Genomic DNA, 25,000 nt, shown 5'->3' with positions numbered 1-25,000 from the left:
AAATATGATTTAGAATAAAAAAAAAAAAAAATTCTATAGAACTTGGCTTTTCTGGCCATCTTGTGATATGTACTTTGGGCATGATTTAAATTTTTACTGACTCTTAGTAGATTTATTCTATTGGAAAAAAAGACCCTGAAACAACTCCTAATATGCTCTCTTCCCAGAGAAGCAACCTCCTTATTCCAAGTACATTGGTTCACATGCAATGTTTATGTCACTCTTCATTTATTCACATTGTGTTCATTTAATTTTGAGATCTCATTTTTCAACACTATTATATAAAGGATCATAGTCTATGAACACATTTAATAAATAAATGGATAGCATTGTGAACACTGTGTAAAAATGACCTTGCTCCTTAAAGCCCTATCACAGTAACAGTTTTTCCACCAACTTTTTGTGTTTCTTCATGAATTTTCAGACCCTATCAGACCCTATCCCATGTAAATAAACAATGCAACATCTGAGAAGTCCTGTACATTGCACAAATAAGAGTCCTGTAATTCCACTGCTTCCCACTCCTTATAAAAAAAACTTTTCAGACAGCCTTGTCCACAAAACAACAGCAATACGAGTAAGCCATTTTTCTAATGTAGAGGAAAATGTATACAAGTAGGGTCCCAGTAAACAAACAAGAATTCTCATACATATTACATTATTTCCAATCAATATAAATATGTAAAGGAGATTATTATACTGTAAAAAGAAATATTCTAAAAGTAGCACATCGTATTTACATGAACTTCTCTTATTTTGTTATGTTTACATGAACTTCTCTAGTAACATAGATCCTCTGTAGCACAATATCAATATGGACACTAATAAAACAAAAAGTATATTATTCTTAACCCCCTAAAGTCCTATCCACCCAGGGGGTCATCAATTTTTTTTATCATTTTCATAAGAGAACAAAAAGTACTTTTACTTAGACACCCCTCCCCCCTCCAGAGTACTGAGGAAAACAATAAAAAGGATGACCACAGGATCTTCAATTTGATCTGGACTGTCATTTTCATGATATTTTAAAAAGTGATTAATTCTCTCCCCACCAGGATATGGTTCATATGCAAATGAAAATGATAAAAATAAATGACCCCAATTGTGTGGTAAACTCCAATATCATTGTCTTTTTTTTATGAAGTAAAATTTACTTCACAGGTGTTCTATTTACATATTTATCGCATTTTTTTTCCTATTTCCATTCATATGTGAGGGAAAACTGTAGTAACTTTTAATCTTTACACTCTGCTTATACATTTTCAGGTGGTGGAAGTCGAGCATTTAACCCACTGCCGAAAGGCATGTCACGCATGTCCATGCCATGCCCACTATGAGTTTACTTGTTTAATTTTTTTTTACACATAGATAGCTACACTTGTACTAAGTCACCAATGAGCCAATTACGAGTACTGCCTGTCTCGCCCGTTCATCCTTTTCATTGATTTACAAAAATATTTTACGCTATCTTATTTTACTGCTACTAATGTTTATAAAATTATAGTAATTATAATATTTATAATAAAAATAACACCATAGATATTTATAGCACTAGTAAAAAATACATTTTCCACACCAATTCAAGGAAAGGTGAAATCAGGTAAGGCTAAGCACTAGCAGAGCCATCCATGTACAGAGACATTTCACAAAAAATATAAAAAATGAGCACAGCATTTTCCCATCTTTTAATTCATTTTCCCCGGCATTAATCGGTTAAAATGTCAACATCAAAATTAGTCAGAGTGAAACTTTAAAAATTATACCGGTTTTGCAGTTGGGGAGGGGACAAGTAAGCTGACAATATTAATAACATATCAATTACCTTTATTTTCAGTGGATTTCTTCTCTTGACTTAGTTCAGGTGAGTCTTGACTCTTGGCCTCTGCAGGTACTCTTGCAGGTGCATGTGCACTTGATTTATTAGAATGAACTGTTGCAGATTTTGAAACTGGAAGAAAGTTACAAAAACCTTTTATTAAATAATTTGCATAAACTAAACAAAATAAAGTAAAGGATATATCCCTGCAAAATATATATAAGAGGTCTTAATAACAAAATGAGAGACATTTGTGCACAAAAAAAATTATTTTACTTTAAACTGTGGTAAAAAAGTGGAACTGACTCAAATTACAGCAATTCAATTGGATACTACAAATAATATAAGAAACTCATTTTTCACAGTTTCAAGCAACTGTATTTGTCTCAAAAATCCTACTCTCCAAGTTCAGTATCAGAGCAGAAGATGAATACATGAAATTCACCAGCAATTATAATGAACTTAAAAATACATTCTCCTACTTACTCTTGGCTGCATCCTCACATGGCATTTGGAGGGATACACCTGAGAGATCTTCTTTGGTATCATACTGAGGCTTGATAAATTCTTGATTACCTCCTATATCTTCTGAGATTTCTACTAAAGATTAAGAGAATGTATCATTACAAAGACTGAATGAGATGTTTAAATTTTATAAAAAGAACAAAATATTTGAGGCACTGCTACATTATTAAACAGAGAAACAGAAAATAAAAAGTGGAGCTCATGCTCTGAACTCACAACTTACCATTATTAAAAGTGTTGTCTGGGTCATTTCCTTTCTTTATTTCCCCGTGACTTAGATAACGATGCATCCGCTTTAGAACTTTCTTCTGAGTCTTACTCAACTTTAGCTCCACTGCATCACATCTGTTATCATGAATATATTTACTTTAGGCCTAATTACATCTTAAAGTACTCACTCAATTATCTAATAAAATAAAACAAAATACACACCTTATCCATATTTAGAGAATAGCCTAACAAAATGCAAATAAATCTTGCTCTGAAAAATTTTGACACTCACTTGATTGTATACATTGGACAACAAGTTTTGTCCATAGTAGGCTTATAACAGTATTTGCCACTCCGTCGCCATCCCCGGTCAATCAAGTCCTGATAGTCCCCTACTGTTATCTGATGGGCCCACATCCCTGTGAAAAATAAATATAGGAATAATAACAGTAATAATCATAATAAGGCCACAAAAAAAAAAAAAAAAAAAAAAAAAAAAAAAAAAAAAAAAATGTTGGTTATTGTCCTTGCTTCTAAGAGGAGGCAGGAAATCTTTCTTTTTCTGAGCTACCCAGCATAAAAGGAGTCCATGGTGCCTATGAAATGTTGGGAATACTGCAGAATGGTAACAAGGCATACCTGAGTATGTCTAGAGAGAGAGAGAAAGAGAGAGAGAGAGAGAGAGAGAGAGAGAGAGAGAGAGAGAGAGAGAGAGAGAGAGAGAGAGAGAGAGAGAGAGAGAGAGAGAGAGAGAGAGAGAGAGAGAGAGAGAGAGAGAGAGGGGGGGAAGAGAGAGAGAGAGAGGGGGGGGGAAGAGAGAGAGGAAAGAGAGAGGAAAGAGAGAGGAGAGAGGAGAGAGAGGAGAGAGAGGAGAGAGAGGAGAGAGAGGAGAGAGAGAGGAGAGAGAGAGGAGAGAAAGGAGAGAAAGGAGAGAGAGGAGAGAGAGAGGAGAGAGGAGAGAGAGAGGAGAGAGGAGAGAAAAAGAGAGGAGAGAGAGAGAATGGAGAGAGAGAAAGGAGAAAGAAAGAGAGGAGAGAGGTGAGAGAGAGAGAGGAGAGAGAGAGAGAGAGGAGAGAGGAGAGAGGAGAGAAAAAGAGAGGAGAGAGAGAGAATGGAGAGAGAGAAAGGAGAAAGAAAGAGAGGAGAGAGGTGAGAGAGAGAGAGGAGAGAGAGAGAGAGAGGAGAGAGAGAGGAGAGAGGAGAGAGAGAGAGAGAGAGAGAGAGAGAGAGAGAGAGAGAGAGAGAGAGAGAGAGAGAGAGAGAGATGAGAGAGAGAGAGAGAGAGAGAGAGAGGAGAGAGAGGAGAGAGAGGGAGGGTGGGGAGGGGGGGAGGGAAGGAGAGAGAGAGAGAGAGAGAGAGAGAGAGAGAGAGAGAGAGAGAGAGAGAGAGAGAGAGAGAGAGAGAGAGAGAGAGAGAGAGAGAGAGAGAGAGAGAGAGAGAGAGAGAGAGAGAGAGAGAAAGAAAGAAAGAAAGAAAGAAAGAAAGAAAGAAAGAAAGAAAGAAAGAAAGAGAGAGAGAGATAATTTTTTTGCTGGTGTGGTGTGTTGTTCAACCATTATATATTTACTTGCTTTCCTTCTTATACTATATATTGTCTGTATGTATGCCAATTACCATAATAAACTGATGTGCTTTAACAATGTGATGTACAATAAGAAAAATTACAGTTCCAGACAGGGAATGCTTAGTGATAAACTAGGGCAATGCCACAAACACCTTGATATTTATCTAGGGAATCAGTTATGTGCACAACAAATACCTGAACCAAAACAACAGATATCATATTTACATAACATGTTGCATTATAAATCATTATAAATATTTTGCAATTGGTGCAATAATTCTTATCTCTAAAATAAAATCAGCGATTGCTATTGGTTTATTCTACAATATAAAAATCTACACATTTACTACTACTACTCAACACAAAATTATAGCAAAAAAATAATTAATTCGTTATGCCTAATACAAGCATATATAATATAGGCTTTTATTAGCAAAAGCTTTCCGTCAAATGTCAGCTGCAAGACATCTACGGTCTTTATTGTAAATATGCAGCGAGATTTTGGGCTACATTCGGCTTATTCCTTTTAAGAAGAAACTTACCATGACTGAAATTTGTATTTTTGGATTTACAATAACCACACTTATAGCCGCTGTGGTCGCGCATATACTCTAATATCGTGTACGAATTATCCTTCTCCTCGGCCATGTTTACTCTATCTACGAAAGGGCTACGTGCCTATTTTTATCTGGATTATTTTTGCGAATGCTACTGACTTTATAGACATTTATATTTGCATATATGAAAATTATACAGGATAGACCACTGTTTTCACTATTTACTTGTTTTTAATGATATTGCAACTTATTTGAAGTGAGGGAATGGGACATAATATTTTTTTTACTTGATTGTGAATGGAGAAAAAATATAACAAATTGTCTCACTTTTTTTAACTATTTCATAACGAATGTAGTATGACAGAGTCCGCGATTTACTATATTTTTACTGTACTGAAAAAATGCCAATTAAAACATTTTTAAAAGATGCTCCATTTATCATTCATGAAAAACAGACGGGTTACATAAAACTGTTCCACGGCTATATATATAGGGAATTTAGATAATAAACTATGACAGGGAATGACATTTCAATCCCAAAATATACTAAAAGCTCAATGGAAATAGAAATGGATCGATATGACGTCATGAATAGATTATATGACGTCACGGTTGCAAACACGAATCACTGTGACGTCAGACCTGCTTACGAAAACGTATGGACTGAAAGAAAGCAGGAAAATTGTACCTTTGTTATTATGTTTAATTGAATGAATGCTTCTCTGGTAGCGAAGGGATCGGCGGAATTTCCGAGATTTAGTGTTGTATAGGCGTTTTTAAACAACTTCAAAGGTATGTTATTGTGTGTCATTCGAAATGCAGAAGGAATAGAGTATCGAATTGGATTTGATTGACTTCATGACTCATAGTTTAATATCATGCGTATAATAAGACAAGTGAGACTTATCAGTGCAGATGTGCAGTAACTTGTAATACGTGTACATACGTGCACCACGGTGGCTGGTAATATTTTATTCGTATTATCTTTAGGAAATGATGCGAGTAGAATCTGAAAGATTATGTGACATTTTAGGAAATTTAGGAGTTGAATATAAGCAAACTAAAATAACATACTGTTGTATTAATCTACTATGTTAATGGGATAATTAGATGTGAAAAAATAATACCCACTGGGATTTTCATTACTGCAGCATCTGTGTGTTTGTAGTCTTAACAGACCACCACCATTTATATTCTGGTTGGAGATTTTGGTAATTTTTATCATAAAGAACCAGTCCAAGCTCTGTCTTACCTGAATGTATTTAGTGGAGCTTTGTTGTAGAGCAAAGCACGTAGGCCTTGGTGCCACGGGATGCATGTCATGTTATAATGATGACTGGATTTGGTGACGTGAAAAATATTGAAACTATGAAAATTTAGTGTTAAAGGCTATTGTGATGTATTACTGCTTGATTTGGTTTCAGAAGAAGAATACATAAGTGATCATTGTTTTCAGCAGTTGATGTGTCAGATGAAGATATCCTTTTGTATGTGTCAGTTTATCATCCATTTCATTTGTAATAGTTGAAGGGAGTGTGTGACTGGGATGCCAGGCTGAGGATTCTCTGTCCAGTATTCCCATTGGGAACTTTGAGATTGGTCTACAGGACATTTGCTGTGTGCAGGCTGACCCTCTTACTTTGGACAGTTGAATGCACTTAAGGCAAAACGAGTACTTAACTGTACTTATCATGAAGGCAAAATATTCCATGACAGTAATAGCTATACCTGCTGGCAACAAATGCTTGGTTTAATTTTTTTATTGCCTTTTTTTTATGTTTTGGCAATTGTGGATAATTGACTTTATCTGCTTTATCAATTCTTTCTCGACCTTTCATTCTTCTAATCAACACTGGAAGTACTTTGAGGTTTTCTGAATCCATTTCTTATTAAGCAATGATGGACGGTTGGGGAGGGCACCCTTCCCATAATTTAAAGTGAGTTTTCTAAAATACAAATGACTATTATCAATAAACTCAGTGATTACATTTGAACAGTCTGGTTATCAAAAAAATTTCCCCTGTCTCTCTCTCCCCAAATTTTGGCCTCTGCTGTTAAGCCAATAATAATGAAAGTTATATTTTTGTTATATATTTTGTTGGCCCACAGATCTGTTGATATTATCCCAGTTGACTTTTGTTGATGGGATATCATATGCCATTAGAATTCTAGACTAGTTATATAATTTTGTCCACTGGAATAGCTCTCTGAAGCCGAGTTTACTTGCTTGAAAATAAAATTAAGTTTACATGTTTCCTGATTGGCTATAAAAGTATGATGTACTCGGTTCAAATCAACGAAAAGATGCCTTAATGAAGTGAAACATGTGGAGACTGTTAATTATTTATTTATGTACTCAATTACTTTTATTTATCTATCTTATGGGATCTATTTTTGCATTTATTTACTTCTCATTCTAGGCCTTTACCTTGTTCTTGTTCTTGTTCTTTTTTTCTTTGTCTTCTCCTTTTATTTCTTTTTCTGTTTTTCTTTTTCTTTTTCTTTTTTCATTATCAGTATATATTTTTATTTTTTATTTTTCTTTCATTTTTTTTATTAGTTTTATTTTATTGGTTAATCTTTATAGTATGGACACACTAAATGGCCAGCTTACAGCTTAAGTCCACTTGGTACTCCTGAGTTTCAACTCTATCTTGCAGTGCATACCGAGATGAAGACACTGCTTCCCCAGGAGTGTTGTGGGGGAGAGTCCTATCATCCCCATGCACTTCCTTGCGTGTTGACTCTCTCAGCTATGTGACTTATAGGCTTGGCCCACACAAACACTCTCACATGGTATCAAGGCTCATTGCCTCTTCTTTGCAATGCTGTTAGCCCGTTCTTATCAGACACATTTTTATTGCTTTGCCATTCTCTGAGGTCTACATCTGTCATTTGTTCTACTCAATCAAGATGATAATAGACTATTTTTGTTGAGCAGACTGCATATTAACTCCATCTTACACTCTATGTGTATCAGTTTTATATTCTCATATTATTTAATTTTCAGTAACACACCCTATACCATCAATAATGGTGCGAAAGAGAAGGTTTCTGTGTGCGGGCATGATTGATGACTTGTAAAGTTCACCCTCACATGGACTGTTGGAAATATTGCAAGAGCTCATGAATGAGCCCCTTCCTGAAGGTCTGCTTAGTCAATCTCACTCCAAGTGCTTTTATGCATTTATGATGAGACTTTCTCATTATTCCTCAAAACTTTCTGTTACGAGACTTTTTGTGTTACTTGCCAGTTATTTATCCATGACAAGACATTTCCATCTTCTGTCCCCTGGCTAAATTTTTTTCTGTGACAAAATGTTCACGTCACCAGGATCCTATGGGTTAACTAAGATGCATAGCAAAACTAGTTAAACAACTTAGTCTTTCAGAAGATAGTTTATGAAATTTGCAACAGTAGTTTAAAGGTCATGGCAAGTAAAGTTAGGCAAAAATTCAGCCCAGTTAGAGGGGTCACCATGCTTCAATGAACTCTAGTATTGATTGTTACTAAAGTATAGTCATACAATGGTCATGTTGTTGTTTGTTCAAAGACGGAAGGGAATTTGAGAACCAGTGTGTTTGGAACAAGACTTATGTTTCCACTAAATTTCATGGCAAGATTTTTGTATCAGACTGTTTAAAAAAAAAAATGATCATGAGTACTTAAACAGTTGTGCTTAATTACAAATTTCTTATCAATTCAAATGTTTATCTTCCTAATTCAATTAAATTTGTAACAGTAAAAATTACTGTGTCATAAACATGGAGTTGAACTAATTGTATTGGATTAACCTTCAGTCATTATTGTCATTAACATGCAGTGTTGGTGATGATATAATATAATAGGTAATACTGGGGGAGATTGCAGATTATTTCTTTTGAATTATGCTTTTCCTTCCTTTCCAGACAATGGCCTTCTTTGGGAATTTGATCAAAACCTTTCTGAGCTCAGAAGGGCCATCAGGGAACACTGTTGTTGAAGTCTCAGTATCTCAGTTTTCTAGGACGCCAGTAAGTATTTTTTTTTTTTTTTTATAAGATGCAAGTATAGAGTCATTTAGTTTGATTATGAAAATATATGTGTAAGTAGAGATATTTTCATGTGAAATAATACATATGCACGCACTCATTTACACACACACACACACACACACACACACACACACACACACACACACACACACACACACACACACACACACACACACACACACACACACACACACACACACACAAATAAATAAAATGAATAAATAAATAAATGAATAAATAAATAATAAATAAATGAAATTAAAAATAGAAAAATAAAAGAATAAAACAAACACAAAAAAAACACACATACAGAGACATACATGCAGGCACACATACAGATACACTGACAGACACAGAGAGATATACAGACATATGCACATACACATGCTCATGCCCTCACTCACACTCACAGTCATACACATATCCATGTGTAGCAAAAAAGTCCATCTCAATTAATGAAAATCACTATGAAGTAGGAAAATGGAATTTTAATGTGTTTCATCACTATTACAGGTATATGCAAGAGAAGACTGTCTGGTTTTATATGGCCCAACTCCTAACAAAATGTATGAGCTAGTATTAAACAAACCAGTTGATGATTCCCTTACCTCAGCATTCAGGTGAGATTTGTTGGATTATTGATATTGTAAATACTATGTGGTGACTTTTCTTCACTTTGATTGGCAAATAAGAAAGTATACCTTTGTGGCAGTTGTTTTGATTTCTCTTCTTTTTCTATTTTAGTCTCTTTAGGTTACCTGATGTCAGTGAAGCCCAGATCCGGTTCATTTCCCTAAGAGAAGTGTTACCACCACTTGTGGAGCATATGCCACACTATGTTGTTAACAAGCAAGGGCTTCAGACAGTTTGTGATTTAACAAGGGATCACCCAACCTGGAGCCCAGCTCATATAGCAGCCTATTTAGGTTATGCTAGAGTCTTCAAAAATTCCAGTATTGTTAAGTGAGTAAACTTTTATTTATTTTTTGTTTCCCCTTTTTGTAACATAATATGATTCATATTTTGTATTTTAGTTTTAGCCGAAAAAAATGATATGATACAGTACATTTCCACTGGAAATATAGCTAATGTAAAATTTATTAAAGTTGTGCAGATACAGCAGATATTGAGTTGAAGGAGACACCTCTTCACATAGCAATAAAAGAGGGTCATATTGATGTCATTCGTACCCTCCTTGAGAAGGGGGTTAGTGTTGATGTCACTGATGTGAAAGGAAACTCAGTGTATCATTTGGCTGCTGCTACAAATGAATCCATAATACAGGTACTTTGTTGTGGGGCTGCTAGTAGTTTATAGGAATTAGACAATAACTTAAAAGAAGAATTGTTTTCATGTTGATATATTGTTATTACTGTTTTATAGAAATGCCTAAATCTTATAAACCTATGTATTTTCAGCATTAAGTTGTCACATAATTCAAGTAACCATTGATAATAAGTTATACTTTTAGGTATTGTTTTGAACAATAACAAATTATACATACATTAATCTAAATCCATTCTTCAGGGGATTGTTATCTAAGATATCATAATATTTTATCTTATTTAATCTACCTCACAGTTAGTGACACAGAGGGAGTCTCGTCTCATGAATTTCCCAAATGCAGCTGGGAAGACCCCTCTTCATGTAGCCTGTGAGGCAGACAAGCCAGAATGTGTGAAGGCTCTTCTCTGTGCTGGTGCTGATGTCAATGTAGCTGCAACTCATGATTCCACTTTGCCTATTCACACAGCAATGGCTGCAAATAGCACCCTTTGTGCCAAAGAAATTATTAAGATGTATCCAAATCAATTGAATGTGAAGGTAAGATTGATTTATAGTATTACTTAGTATATTCTCTTTTGGTTTATTAGTTTCTCCTGTAGATATGTAAACAGATAAATGGTAAAAGATGGAAAGTTTGCTTAGGTACCCAGTAATGTTTCTGTGCATTGTATATACAGATCCCGCCTATTTTGCAAACAAGAACTTAACCTGTTGAGTGATGAGGAATCTGAGGTTCATAGTGACACAAGCAAGATAACCATTAGTGAACCTAGAGTGTCTTTCCTCCATATGATCATAATTCATGCATGATATCTGGCTCTTTGTAGTTAGAACTTAAAGAAATTACTAGAATTGGACACTCCATAGAATCTCATTATTAAGACCTATACTTAGCATGTAGTAAAACTGGCAGATAAATATTAATTAGGTAAATAATTATCTTTCATTTGATTTATTTTAATTTAGTTTATACATACAACATTTTTGGAGATGATTTTTTTCTCTTTTTCTTATTTCTTTTTCATCTTATTTAACAGTTTACTTAAATGAAGTTAAACAAAAATGAAAATTGTCCCTTTATTGTTCTTTTGTAAGTGAATAAAAATATATCCAAAACAGATGGGAATTGGGTAGTATGTATGAGGGACTAAGAAAATTAAATTGTAATGATAACAGTTATATAACGCATAAAAAATTTCTGATAGGGACCCTGTGATGGTTCATCTCATTCTGAAGTGGTTTAGACAATTTGCTGAAAATTACATGCTGGGCATAACAAATAGAAGTGCGTATAGAAAATGTACCAGCTTTTCTCCATACAATATATATTTTTTAATGCAGACATTATTTTTCTTACAGTTTTCATTTGTATTAAAAAGGGTAATAGAATTTATAAAATTGGAGATATTATACTATAGCTTTAAGTCAGCACATGTTTGTAATGGGGTTCCTATTGATTGCTCATCATTAATTATCAGATGAATTTAGATAAGCATGATGTTCCACTAAGCTTTAACATACTTTTCTTTTGAAGGACATGAAACATGGAGGGACACCACTGCACTGGGCAACATCAAGAGAAATTATTTCTGCTATGGCAGACCTGGGATGTAGCGTCAATGCTCGAAACTTCCATGGTCACACGGCTTTGCACAAGATGGTAAGTAATTATCTAAGAAGAGCTGCTGTGATGGATTGAGAAACTCATGGCTATGATCAGGAGAGTTTTCAGATGTATGAGTTTGAATCCTCTTCATAGTCCAAGGTTAGAAAGGTCATCTAAGTCCTTTGAAAGAAGGCACTGTTGTAGCCCTTGTGAAGGAGTAAATCCAGATCATTTTGCAAATAAAAAAATATATATATACCTAATTAGTCTGTAGGTTATATGCCTGTATCCCACACTGCTGCTGAACACCCTAATAAAAATTGTTAGATGCTCTTAATGATACACATATACAGAGGCTTGCCAGAATGGCTGAGACATCCCAGAATTTGAGCCTAACCAAGATTTTTTGTCCTAGATTTTGATTCATGTTCTAAGAGAACATTAACTACCTAGTATATTTGCTAAAATAAAAGTAATGTCTTCTTTTTTTTCTGAAAGGATATGTTTTTTCAGTATTATTTTTATGACAGTTAGTTAACTTTTTGATTTTTACACAATTTTTTACAAACTATTTTGGCTTCCAAAATTTAAAACCTGAATTATCAGACAGCCTTGTAGACAACCCCCCTCCATCCCGTACTCTTGTGTATTCTAGAGTTTGACTCTCAGGAGTTGGTAAACCTCCCTTTTCAGTTTTTATAAACTAGATCCTTTGTTGTGAACATGAGAATGCTTGACTAGAAGAAAGAAAAAACGTTTTCATTATTTGGTGTATTTTTTCAAGGTGGAGCATAATCGGCTGTCATGTGCAATAACTCTTCTGAGTCTTGGAGCGGATGTCAATGCTGTCGATGAGGATGGAAATTCCGCTCTTCACTTTGCTATTTCACCAGCAGTCCTTCAGGCGCTCTTGGTGTTTGGTGGCAACACAAGTTTTATCAACAAGAAGGTAGGGAAATTTCTGTAACAAAATATTAAACATGTATGAGGAAGATCATGTAACAATATATTAAACCTAAAGTTACTGGAATATATTTATATCTTTGTATAATAAATCACACAGTAACTTATCTGCATGTAATTTTTTTAACTTTTTAATAATTAAACTCATGTGGATGTTGATCTTATTTTTCAGAATGTTTCAGTTCGTCACCTTGTTGCCAGTAGCACTTATAGGGAAAAGCCAACCATGTTGTACATCTTGCATGCTGTAGGAGCTTCCCGTTGTAAATCACGCTTTCCTGACTGCACTGATGGTTGCTCACCTGAAGGGTCATATGATGGAGTTCCTTTGAACAACGACTTATTTTGCCGAAGCCGAATAAGCTATGATGAATTACTTGACTCTTCAATTCTTGGTAAAACCTTGAGGGACCTGCAGTCAGAAGCTCCTCTTGGGTAAGTGGACTGCTGCCTTGAATGAATTTATTATAGTATAATAATCTCAACTTACAAACCTATGAGAGTAAGTAGCATAAAACATTAAAAATCTTTTAACAGGTTTGATGGATTAGGCAATTTGCCCAAAGGGGGAAGAATATTGTGTCTTGATGGTGGAGGCATAAAAGGCCTTGTCCTTATTCAACTCCTTCATGCCATAGAAGAAGCAGCTGGCAGGCCTGTTTTGCAGATGTTTGATTGGATAGCAGGAACAAGTACAGGGGGCATTCTTGCTCTTGCATTAGCTCGAGGTTAGTGTCTGTAACTGAAAACTGTTAGATATCAGAGATCCCTCATATTTTGCAAAAAAAATCATTCATGTTACAAGGAATTGAATTATCCTCAGTAATTCAAAATTGTTATGTTTCCTAGTTTCATATTTTACGTCTCCTAGGTGAAACTGCATAAATATTTTAATTGTTTGAATAGTTCTAAAAGTTTTTTTCTACTTTGTTTATCAATATTGTTACAATGAAATGCACACTAGATAATTTTAAAAATCTAATTTGTTTCCTCTTTATCCTTATTCTCTCATTTTATGTGCATCACCAGGCAAAAGTGTGCGGTATACCCAGAGACTATATTTTCGTATGAAGGACCTTGTGTTTGTTGGCATGCGACCATATGATGAAAAGCCATTGGAGAAGATATTAAAGGAAGAGCTTGGTGAAGATACCATGATGACTGATATAAAGGGACCAAAGTAGGTCATTGCTTTATTTGAAAGTGAGGGTGAGAGCTAGAGCTTGTGATTCTTTTCTTTATCCTTCACTCATGATTATTTGGTGTAAACTTCCAGGTTAGCAATATATTACTTCCTATCTCAGTTAATAGACACTCACAGAAAATAGTCCAATAAACACACATAAGAAATATTAAAAGAAATGTTAAAAGTTTTATGATATTTGATGTTCATCCATATGACAAAGAATATTGGGAAAATTACACAAAACACTGTTGTGCCATGTGTTTATTTTTTAAAATGTTTATAGGAAAAGCTATATATGTATCATATAGGAGTTTTTGCATGAAAGGAATTTTTCATGATGAGAAAATAAACTTCTTTCTTTAACGCATTTAAGTTTATAAACTTTCACTTATTCTGCATTCATATCATATACCCTCATTATGTTTAATATTTGATTATTATCTCATGGTTGTGCTTTTTAGGATAATTGTAACTGGAGTTTTGGCAGACCGTTTCCCAGCTGATCTTCACCTGTTTCGCAACTACACGTCAGGTGAGTCCCTGTTGCGAGCTCAGGGAGGAAATGCATTTACTCCAACTCCTCCACCAGAACAGCAACTTGTGTGGCGTGCGGCTAGAGCTTCAGGAGCTGCTCCATCTTATTTCAGGTTTGTTTTCTTTGTGCTTGATTATGATGGACTTTTTTTTTTTGTACTAAAACACCCCACAATTTGGAATTTTCACCTTTTATGCGATGCTTGTTTGTACTTGCATTATTTTTTTGAATGATATAACACTCTGTAAGTAGATTCAAAATTTTGTTTTTCTTGCCAAGTGGAAAAGATTAAAAGAGAAAAAAAGAAAAGAAAAGACATGAATTTGTAATCTTGAAGATATTAAATTCTTGGATTAGGGGGATAGAGACCTATTGGAATACTACCTCGTGGAGATAATCTTAAGAAAATAAACTCCATTGTCTCATAAAATTAGTAACACCATAAAAAAATAAGATTACTAATACTCTTGTTTTCTTAATATGGTCATTTTGATAGATATGTAAGTATGTTGATGCCATGTAAAACAAACTTTACAGGGCATATGGACGTTTTATTGATGGTGGCCTCATATCCAACAACCCTACACTAGATGTTCTGACTGAAATAGCAGAATACAACACTTCTTTAAATATAATTGGAAAAACAAAAGAAGTAGTCAAGCCATCAGTTGTTGTATCTCTTGGAACTGGCAAGCCTCCAGTACAGAAAGTGAGTCAGAGATTCATGCATTTTTCTTTTTTTTCCTTGGTGAATATGAATAAAAATTTAGATGTATGCAGTGTGAATTAGAAAAGCAATCAATAAGAGCCACAAAAAAAAAAAAAATATGAAAAGGAATATATGACTGCATGTAGTTTACTCTGTGAGTATTTTTTGATCCTCTTATAGTGTGGTACAAAGTTTGGTGTTTTGTTATGGGTGGATGTAGGGGGAAAATGCATGGTTGTAGGAAAACTGCATAATTCACATTTATCAACAATTAAGTGAAAATGATTGCTGTAAGAAAACTGTAATTCATATTTTTCAACAACCAGGTGAAAATGTAGTTTTGACCTAATTCCTCTAGAAAAAATATTTTCATTAGTACTGGCATATTGGGATTATACATTAGATTATCCAGATGTTGTATAATTGTTACAGTGGCTATACAAGCTAAACTATCATGCTGCTTTTCTTAAAAGTACATATGATTTTATGTAATGATATGAATATCCACATTGAGAAAATTATGTGAAGATAGAAATTAATTTCAGAGCAGATTGAAATCTGTTTTTTGTGATCTCAGACAATTGTTTATATTTCTGATGTGAAAAAATGAAAGTTATTGTAAAAATTTATATGGATAGACTTTGATCATCAACAAATAAAAATTAATTTCAGGTGGATGCAATAGATTGCTTCAAACCAGAGAGCATGTGGAGTACAGTGAGGATGGCTTTTGGCCTGTCTAATGTGGCAAAGCTTCTTGTTGATCAGGTGGGTGGCATGTTTTTTTTTTACCTTTAGAGTACAGAGAATATAAGATAAATACTACCAGGCCCAAAACCAAAAAAAAAATTCAAAACCTTTTCTGGCCCCAAGTTTTTTGTATTTGAGACCATTTAACTGGTATTTGTTAGTATTCTGTTTTAATGCTATTTGGGGGGGATTATATTGTAAAGGTTAATGATCCTGGACTATTAACCCTGGCAGCCCCTATGTGGACCAAAATATGAGCATTGGGCTTACATGAGTGGAAATTCTCCCAAGTGGCTTATAGGCCCAGTCCACACAAACACTTGCATGCAGTATCAAGACTCCTTGCCTCTGTTTTGCCATGTTATTATATCTTTTTGTGCATCAGTGACTTTACTTTTTAGACATTTTCCAAGGTACTTTGTCAATTGTTATGCTATATCTAGATTACATGTTATCTCACTAGGTAGTGTGTGCAATAACAATAAGCTACATTATGTTATGTAGGTAGTTTTAAAATATTTTCATATTATCTAATTTTCTGTAACATACCCAGTACTCTTGGTCATGTCAGCCAAGAATAGGATCATGAATATGGAAATAGTGTCCTTCCAGGAGCTAGTGCTCTTCCAGCCATGAGTCATGAATGGTATATTCTACCTTTGTTAACTGATGGAAATAATGCAAAAGACCCTCCCTAAATGCCCAGTGAGCTTCACCTTTCACTAAGAGCTTTATGCACTCATGACAAGCTATTCCCATCTCTCTGGCCTTCAGCAAAATGTTTTATGACAGCACATTCCCTTCAACCTGGAACTCAGCCAAATATTTCCATGATAGTGTATTCCAGTAACCTGTAACTTGCCCTCAGTCAAACTTGACAGTCGTGTCACCTGGGTCCAGTGAGTTGTAGAGGGTTAAGATATGATCCAATAATTAAAACATTCACTATGTTGATGGATTAGTAGATGAAATAGAAGTGTTGAAAATTACTGTCTTTTCCAGGCAACAATGGCAGATAATCGCACTGTGGATCGAGCACGAGCTTGGTGTGGAATGTGTGGGATAGCTTATTTACGACTCACCCCACAGTTATCTCTGGATGTGCAGCTTGATGAGACAAGAGATGAAGTTCTGGTTAACACACTATGGGAAACTATGGTGTACATACGTTCAAGAAAAGTGCAAATACATCAGATTGCAGCTTTGCTCACAGCAGGTGTACCTTCTCCTGCTGAATAAAAGATCTTGGTCCTTATGTATAGAACATTTGGAAGGTTTAGAGGAAAAGTACGACTGGGAAATTTAACCATCAGATGATTGCTGTGTGTTTAGTTTAAGAAGTTCTATCTCATAAATAATAAGAGTAAGTTCATTAAAAGGATTTTATTTCAGAAGATTTAGAAATGAAGAACTGTATTTTCATTATTTATATATATATTTATTTATTTATTTATTTATTTAATCATTGTTTTAATCTATTCAATACAATGATTAAAATATTCCAAAGAGTAAGAGGATTTAAGAGCCATATAGAGCAGAAGAATAAATGTAATTTAAGCTAAAGCTTTGGAGGATATGCTAGTTTAGAAAATATAGCCAGATATTAGACAAAGTCCCAATAGTCCCTTTTATGTGATAGAAGAACAAGAATAATTATTTTTTGTCATGGTTATTGGATTTTTAGGAAAGATTGGAATGTATAGACCTTTTTTAAGTTCTATTGGATCATAATCAATTTATAATCAGGAAGTTGAATCTGAACTAAGCAGAAGCACCTATTTGGAAATAGGTATAGAAACATATCTTAGAAATATAAATTCAGGAAGGACAAGAGAAAAGAATTAGTATTTCCTTGGTTTTAAAGTATGTTTGAAGTAATTCATAGTATTTGTTAATTTGGTAAACTATGGCTGCTCTCTAGACAAGGAGAAAGCAGACAACCCATAGATGAATACATTAAAAGAAAGGTTGATTATACATACTGGGTTATAAGCTGTCTAGTCATGCATCACAAGTATGCAGGTCATGAGATTACTAATAAATCATCAGTTTAATATAAGAGTTGAGGTAAATACGGGTGCTATCTCTCAAGACTTTACTCTTGGCCTAACCCTCACTTTCTGATGTGATATTCATGCAGGTACAAGTTGTCAAGTTTTGAGGTTTATTGACAATGCTGAAGAAACTATGCAAGCTATTATGAAAAAAAATAGCTTGAATGTGTTTAACTTGTTCAAGACATTTCATTCAGCACTGATTAGAATTCAAAATGTTTAATACATGAAATATTAGTTCTTTGATATTTACATGTTTCTGCAATGATTCAGTCAAAATTTAATTTCTCAATTTTAGTTAGAAGGGTAATTGAACATGCATAAACAGCAAATGAGATAGAGAAATTCAAGAACCCAAACTAAATGGGTTTTGGTATATTCCAGGCTTATAGTTGTCTGAATTTTATGGAGATCAATTATAATACAGGAGTACATGATTTTATGTAGCAGTGATTTTAAAGGGAAATGCTTATGTGATTTTTATTTTAGTTGCTTACATAAACATATATATAGTGAATATATATTTCCATCTATATATAAAGTGTGTGTAATATATCTCTCTGTGGCCATAAAAATATGCTTATAATATGTTGAAGTGATTTTGTTTGCATATCTACTTTTCAAGTAGATTTTTTTGTGGGAGAGCATGTAAATAAATGATTATAACCCAGTGAGAAAATGTGTAATATCAATCTAGATGTTACTATTTGAAAACTATATGTATAATTGTTTATTCCATGTTTTTAAAATGATATTGTATGTGTGTAAAATGGGATTTTAAAATAGGGGCATAGTTGATGAAAAATAATGAAACATTTGGTTATACATAGTGTAAAAAAAAGAAAAGAAAAAGAGGAGAGTAGAAAAAAATCATAAAATTAGGTTTTATTATAAGATAGGACAACAGGTTTTAAAACTGGGCTTTTGTTTCCATAAAACTTTTGCATATATATTTTTTTTTCTACCACTGTATTGATATTGATATTCCTCAGTGATATGAGAAGCAACTTTGAGTTCTTTAGAAACAAAATAAAAGAAATCTTAGTTTCCATGAGTAAACTATATTTTCTTGTCCTTGAAAACATGTATATTGTCAAGTGAAATTAATTATGTCGTAAACTCATGTGGGTATCAGGTGTGACATTAGGTGTGAAAGAAGCCTTTGTTTTCAAGAAATGTTCTAGAAACTATAGCCCTTCTATATAGAGATTATTAATTTAGCAATGCTTAGAATTAACTCATACCTAGTACAAAGTTTTCCAGGAATTTTACTGAAAAATCTCTTTCTTTTCTAAAAAACAACAACATTAGAACACAAAGACATGCACATACAACCCCCCCCCCCCCCATACACACCCATATACAAACACACACACACACACACACACACACATGTACAAACACACACACCCAGACACATGTACACACACACACACACACACACACACACACACACACACACACACACACACACACACACACACACACACACACACACACACACACACACACACACACACACACACACACACATGTACAAACACACACACACAGACACATGTACACACACACACACACACACACACACACACACACACACACACACACACACACACACACACACACACACACACACACACACACACACACACACACATACACACACACACACATACACACACACACACACATGTACAAACACACACACAGACACATGTACACACACACACACACACACAGACAGACAGACAGACAGACAGACAGACAGACAGACAGACAGACAGACAGACAGACAGACAGACAGACAGACAGACAGACAGACAGACAGACACACACACACACACACACACACACACACACACACACACACACACACACACACACACACACACACACACACACACACACACACACACACACACACACAGCTGTAAAAGTAGTTGATAACTATTAACAGTTCATATTAAAGACAATAAGAAATTGAGTATTTTTGCTGTAGATTAATGAAAAGGTGTGTAACTAATTCAGTTTTTTAAAATTATTTTCATGAGCACACAATCCATACCCTTGGGGAAGGGAGTTAATCTTTGGAATATGCTTTTTAGAACATCATCAAAATGATGATCCGGTTCATATTAAATATTACAAATTATTTATTGCCCTTGTATCATGCTGCCCAAATCAAGATAGGAAGATGATGTGGCAGAAAGAAACTTCAACACATATATGTTTTAGAATCAATCTTATTCATATGATGAAAACCCCACTAACAAAGACGAGAAATCTTTCATTAACTATGAGTTAATGCAAAGTGTCCTATATTGGTTGCTTCCTAGAATCTGCCGGTATCACTGCCTGGCTTTAGACCGTAGAGATCCTGTGGCAGATGTCATCAATTTTTACTTTTTGCTTTGTACATTCTGAGGAGGGAAGGGGTGCCTGGGAAAAGTACTTTTTGTACACTTGTGAAAATGAAGAAAAAATGGATGACCCCTAAGATGTTACATTAGAAATATGGTGTGAAATTAAGATTGTTGCAGCTTAAGATAATTTTGGAATGTGAAATCTGAGTAGTTAATGACTGTGATCATAATTGTGATAGTGATAATGATAATGATGCTGGAGATGATGTTGAATCTGATTACAATTTATCCCTCAATCTGAACAATGATGAGATATAAACTAGATAACTGAAATGTTTACGTCCATAAATAGTGGATGATACTAAGGACAAACTTCAATATTAATGTGATGCAAAAGTCATTATATCATAGTAGGCCTATCCTAAACAAAATTGTTAGATATAATGAATATATCAGTCTTGAATGATATCTAGAATGATGTATAATAATAACTTGGTTTTGTTTAAAAGCTGAATAATGAGTGTCAAAATTGATGAATGTACTTTGATATTTACCCCAAGCAATAATTAAATGCATATAATCAAAATTATACTTAAAATAAAGATTGCACTTTAAAAATGCAAACACATCTAAAGCATTTTCTGTCAGACAATGAATCAACAAAGTTATCAATGATAATATCAAATTATCCCCTGTTGAGAACTACTGTTGTAGAGTCTACATGGTACAAAATGTCAATGTCTGTGTCTTAGGCAGAGAAAAGAGATTGTAGGGTTATATACATTTATTTATAAAAATAATACATCTTTTGAACAATACCTTGTGGTGGCCACTTTAAACACAAGCGGTAATTGAGTCAGAGTAACAATCAGCTTTGTTAAAGTTTAGTTGTAGAGTTAAATAATTATCTTTATTATAATTATTTTCTATAGTGTAATAAATTATGCTTGGAACTGGAAGGCATATATTCAGTTCCGGCTGTATAACAAACAAGTTATGGCATGATTTATATTGCTTTCTATAAATAAATAGAAGGCTTAGGGATAGAGTAGATGGCTTCACCCTCATACGTAACCTCTGCTTGATAGCCATTGTGAGGATCAGCTGAAAAAGTGACGACTTGTGTCCGTCCGTCAGGAAGCAGGACCCTGTAGGAGCCCGAAGTGATGATTCCGTCGCTATGTGCTGTGTGTCCGAAGGCATTGCCTGTGTAGTCGTCCTTCACAGAATAAGCGAAGTCAAATGGCATCCCCGGTTCCACGCTGTAGGATAGTGGGGATTCGGGAAAGGGAAGGGGAGCGCTGTAGACGAAAGCCATGAAAATGGCCACCACAAGGACCTAGCAAAACAACAGAGGAGTAAACTGAAGAACCATTGTGCACAGTATACATGAGCGTTCTAATACACCTAGATGTATTTCAGTAATATATATATATATATATATATATATATATATATATATATATATATATATATAGATACATATATATATACACATACACACGTTATCTATATCTATATATATATATATATATATATATATATATATACACATTATCTATATATCTATATAAATATACACATTATCTATATATATATATATATATATATATATATATATATATATATATATATATATATATATATATATACAATATATACATACATATATATATGCACACACACACACACACACACACACACACACACACACACACACACACACACACACACACACACACACACACACACACACACACACACACACACACATATATATATATATGGGCTGGGCCCCTGCCAGGCAGGGCCGGCCCATCTCTAGCTCCTCATGACAGGTTTGATCGATCTGCCTAAGCCACGTCTTCCTCGGTCGTCCCACAGGCCTCCTCTACCCAGGGTTGTCTCGAACAGAGACAACCTGGTGGGCAGGGTCATCCTGCAGGAACCGACCCAAGTGGCCGTACAGCCTGAGTTGGCGATCGTGGATTGTGTAGGTAACAGTTCCTGTACCAGTCTCACGGTGCAACCGTTGGTTGGACACATGAACCCCCACTGTACCCCATTATTCGGCGCAAGGACTTGTTACAAAAGGCATCAAGACACGATTTCAGAACACAATATAGCGTCCAGGTTTCACTACCATATAGTAAAACTGGCAGTATCAGGGCCTTGAAGACATGTAGCTTGGTCCTTCTGCACAGGTATCTGCATCTCCAAATAGTCTTGTCGAGAGATTTCATGACCACCGCCTCTAGGGTTTCTAGAGATTCAGATGGAATAGCAACATCATCAGCAAAGTCAAGGTCTGTAACCTTGATATTGGCCAGAGTTGCTCCATAGTGACTTTGGACAGTAGCTCTACCCAGTATCCAGTCCATGCAAGTGTTGAATATATATATGTGTGTGTGTGTCTTAGAAATGGCCGGGTCGGCAGCAGCGAGTCTGACATAATCTTAGATACACAGACTGACCTTCCAGAGCATGATCACTGCTTGTATCCTTCCACAAAGCTTCCTGGCCAGCAGTGTCACGAGACTTAGTATATCTGTACTAGATTGTAGCCTTGACGCTGGTATCTGAAACATCACGCAGTCAAAAAAGGACTGGGTGAGTTGGAAGATGCATTTCCGATACTGAATGTTGAGATATTTTACAAACACACACACACACACACACACACACACACACACACACACACACACACACACACACACCACCCACACAACACACACACACACACACACCACACACACACACACACACACACACACACACACACACACACACACACAACACACATATATATATATGGGCTGGGCCCCTGCCAGGCAGGGCCAGCCCATCTCTAGCGCCTTCATACAGTTTATCGATCGGCCTAGCCACGTCTTCCACGGCTCGTCCCACAGGCTCCTCTACCCAGGTTGTCTCGAACAAGACAACCGGTGGCAGGGTCATCCTCAGGAACCACCCAAGATGGCCGTACAGCCTTAGTTGGCGATCGTCGGATTGTGTAGTAACAGTTCCTGTACCATCTCACGGTGCAACCACGTTGTTGGACACATATCCCCCCCACTGTACCCATTATTCGGCGACATGGACTTGTTACAAAAAAAGGCATCCAAGACACGATTTCAGAACACAATATAGCGTCCAGGTTTTCACAACCATATATAATACGGGCAGTATCAGCCTTGAAGACATTAGCTTGTCCCTTCTGCACGGTATCTGCAGCGCCACTCAAATAGTCCTTGTCGGAGATTTCATGACCACCCCGGCCTCTAGGGTTGCTAGAGATTCAGATGGAATAGCAACCATCAGCACAAAAGCAAGTCTGTAACCTTGATATTTGGCCAAGTTGCTCCATATGACTTTGGACAGTACACACCCAGTATCCAGTCCATGGCAAGTGTTGAATATATAGTATGTTGTTGTGTCTTAGAAATGCCAGGGTCGGCAGCAGCGAGTCTGACATAATTCTTAAGATACACAGACTGACCTTCCAGAGCATGATCACTTGCTTGTATCCTTCCACAAAGCTTCCTGGCCAGCAGTGTCACGAGACTTAGTATATCTGTACTAGATTGTAGCCTGAACGCTGGTATCTGAAACTCACGCAGTCAAAAAAAGGACTGTGTGAGTTGGAAAGATGCATTTCGATACTTAATTTGAGATATTTTTAACAAACACACACACACACACACACACACACACACACACAACACACACCACACACACACATCACACACACACACACACACACACACAACACACACAATTACACACACACCATACGTGTGAGTGAACACATACAGACATCTGTATACATGTACCATATAGGTAGATAGATAGATAGAAATAAGATATATAAGAAACAGATATGCAAATATATATATTTATACATATATATATTATATATATATATATTTATATATATAAACATATAGATATATGTACATATAAACATATAGATTTATATTTGGTGTTGTGTGTGTGTGTGTGGTGTGTGTGTGTGTGTGTGTGTGTGTTGTGGTTGTGTGTGTGTGTTGTGTGTGTGTGTTGTGTGGTGGTATCACACACACACACACACACACACACACAACACACACCCACCACACACACACACACACATATATATATATATATATATATTAAATATATATATATATATATATATATGTTGTGTGTGTATATGTGTGTGTGTGGTGTGTGTCTGTATATATATGATATATATATTATATGTATTCATATATATATGTATATATTATATATATAATATATATATATAAATATAATACACACATACCGTGGTGTGTGTGTGTGTGGTTGTGTGTGGTGTGTGTGTGTGTGTGGTTGTGTGTGTGTGTGTGTTGTGTGTTGTGATGTTGTGTGAGTGTGTGTGTGTGAGGTGTGTGTGTGTGTGGTGTTGTGAGTGTGTGTGTTTGTGTACATGTATACATATGTATATTTATATGTATAAATATCATATATACATATATAATATATACATATATAAACATATAATATATATATATATAATATATATATAATATAATAATATATTATATTATATATATTATCATATATAATATACACTCGCATATGTAATACATTTATACACACATACACTCCACATAATAATATATATATATATATTTATATATATATATATGAATATATAGAGAGAGAGAGAGAAGAGAGAGAGAGATATAATATATACATATATATATACATACATATATATATATATATATATATGTATATATATATAATATATATATATATATATATATATATATATATATATATATATATATATATATATATTATATATATATA

At 34.9% G+C, this 25,000-nt stretch overlaps 3 protein-coding genes across 8 annotated transcripts in view; 1 reads left to right on the top strand and 2 right to left on the bottom strand.

Moving 5' to 3' along the window:
- The window catches only part of LOC125044696 (arginyl-tRNA--protein transferase 1-like), a 14,547-nt gene extending 9,758 nt beyond the window's left edge, over positions 1-4,789 (bottom strand). For 3 of the 4 annotated variants that reach the window (XM_047641552.1, XM_047641555.1, XM_047641556.1), the window contains exons 1-5: positions 4,659-4,789; positions 2,844-2,970; positions 2,565-2,686; positions 2,303-2,416; positions 1,823-1,948 (exon numbers count right to left, since the gene is read on the bottom strand). In XM_047641552.1, coding sequence (XP_047497508.1) covers positions 1,823-1,948; positions 2,303-2,416; positions 2,565-2,686; positions 2,844-2,970; positions 4,659-4,764 — 595 coding nt within the window. In that variant the 5' untranslated portion in view covers positions 4,765-4,789. The remainder of the gene's footprint in view (positions 1-1,822; positions 1,949-2,302; positions 2,417-2,564; positions 2,687-2,843; positions 2,971-4,658) is intronic. The other variant, XM_047641553.1, reaches the window with a different exon arrangement.
- Positions 4,790-5,307: 518 nt separating this feature from the next.
- On the top strand, positions 5,308-18,857 carry LOC125044739 (85/88 kDa calcium-independent phospholipase A2-like). Of its 3 annotated transcripts, none has more exons than XM_047641620.1 (15): positions 5,308-5,465; positions 8,583-8,687; positions 9,222-9,328; positions 9,453-9,671; positions 9,815-9,992; positions 10,290-10,532; positions 11,530-11,655; positions 12,386-12,550; positions 12,737-12,999; positions 13,102-13,292; positions 13,594-13,744; positions 14,212-14,397; positions 14,823-14,994; positions 15,667-15,762; positions 16,747-18,857. In XM_047641620.1, exons 2-15 carry the CDS (start codon positions 8,586-8,588, stop codon positions 16,981-16,983), a joined length of 2,436 nt encoding a protein of 811 aa, XP_047497576.1. In that variant the 5' UTR covers positions 5,308-5,465; positions 8,583-8,585; the 3' UTR covers positions 16,984-18,857. The 3 variants fall into 3 exon arrangements, with proteins under 3 accessions (XP_047497576.1, XP_047497577.1, XP_047497575.1); XM_047641621.1 differs by lacking the exon at positions 5,308-5,465 and adding an exon at positions 5,501-5,636; XM_047641619.1 differs by lacking the exon at positions 5,308-5,465 and adding an exon at positions 7,789-7,821.
- A 2,073-nt stretch (positions 18,858-20,930) lies between these two features.
- LOC125044945 (cuticle protein 19-like) lies at positions 20,931-22,825 on the bottom strand. The gene is made up of 2 exons (XM_047641908.1): positions 22,636-22,825; positions 20,931-21,500 (listed from the first exon to the last, which is right to left on the bottom strand). The coding sequence occupies exons 1-2, from the start codon at positions 22,747-22,749 to the stop codon at positions 21,180-21,182; spliced, it is 435 nt and encodes a 144-aa protein (XP_047497864.1). The 5' UTR covers positions 22,750-22,825; the 3' UTR covers positions 20,931-21,179.
- Between the last annotated feature and the right edge of the window lie 2,175 nt (positions 22,826-25,000).

The sequence above is a fragment of the Penaeus chinensis genome, chromosome 36, assembly GCF_019202785.1.
Source record: "Penaeus chinensis breed Huanghai No. 1 chromosome 36, ASM1920278v2, whole genome shotgun sequence".
NCBI lineage: Eukaryota > Metazoa > Arthropoda > Malacostraca > Decapoda > Penaeidae > Penaeus > Penaeus chinensis.
This window is presented reverse-complemented; position numbering and strand designations above follow the sequence as displayed.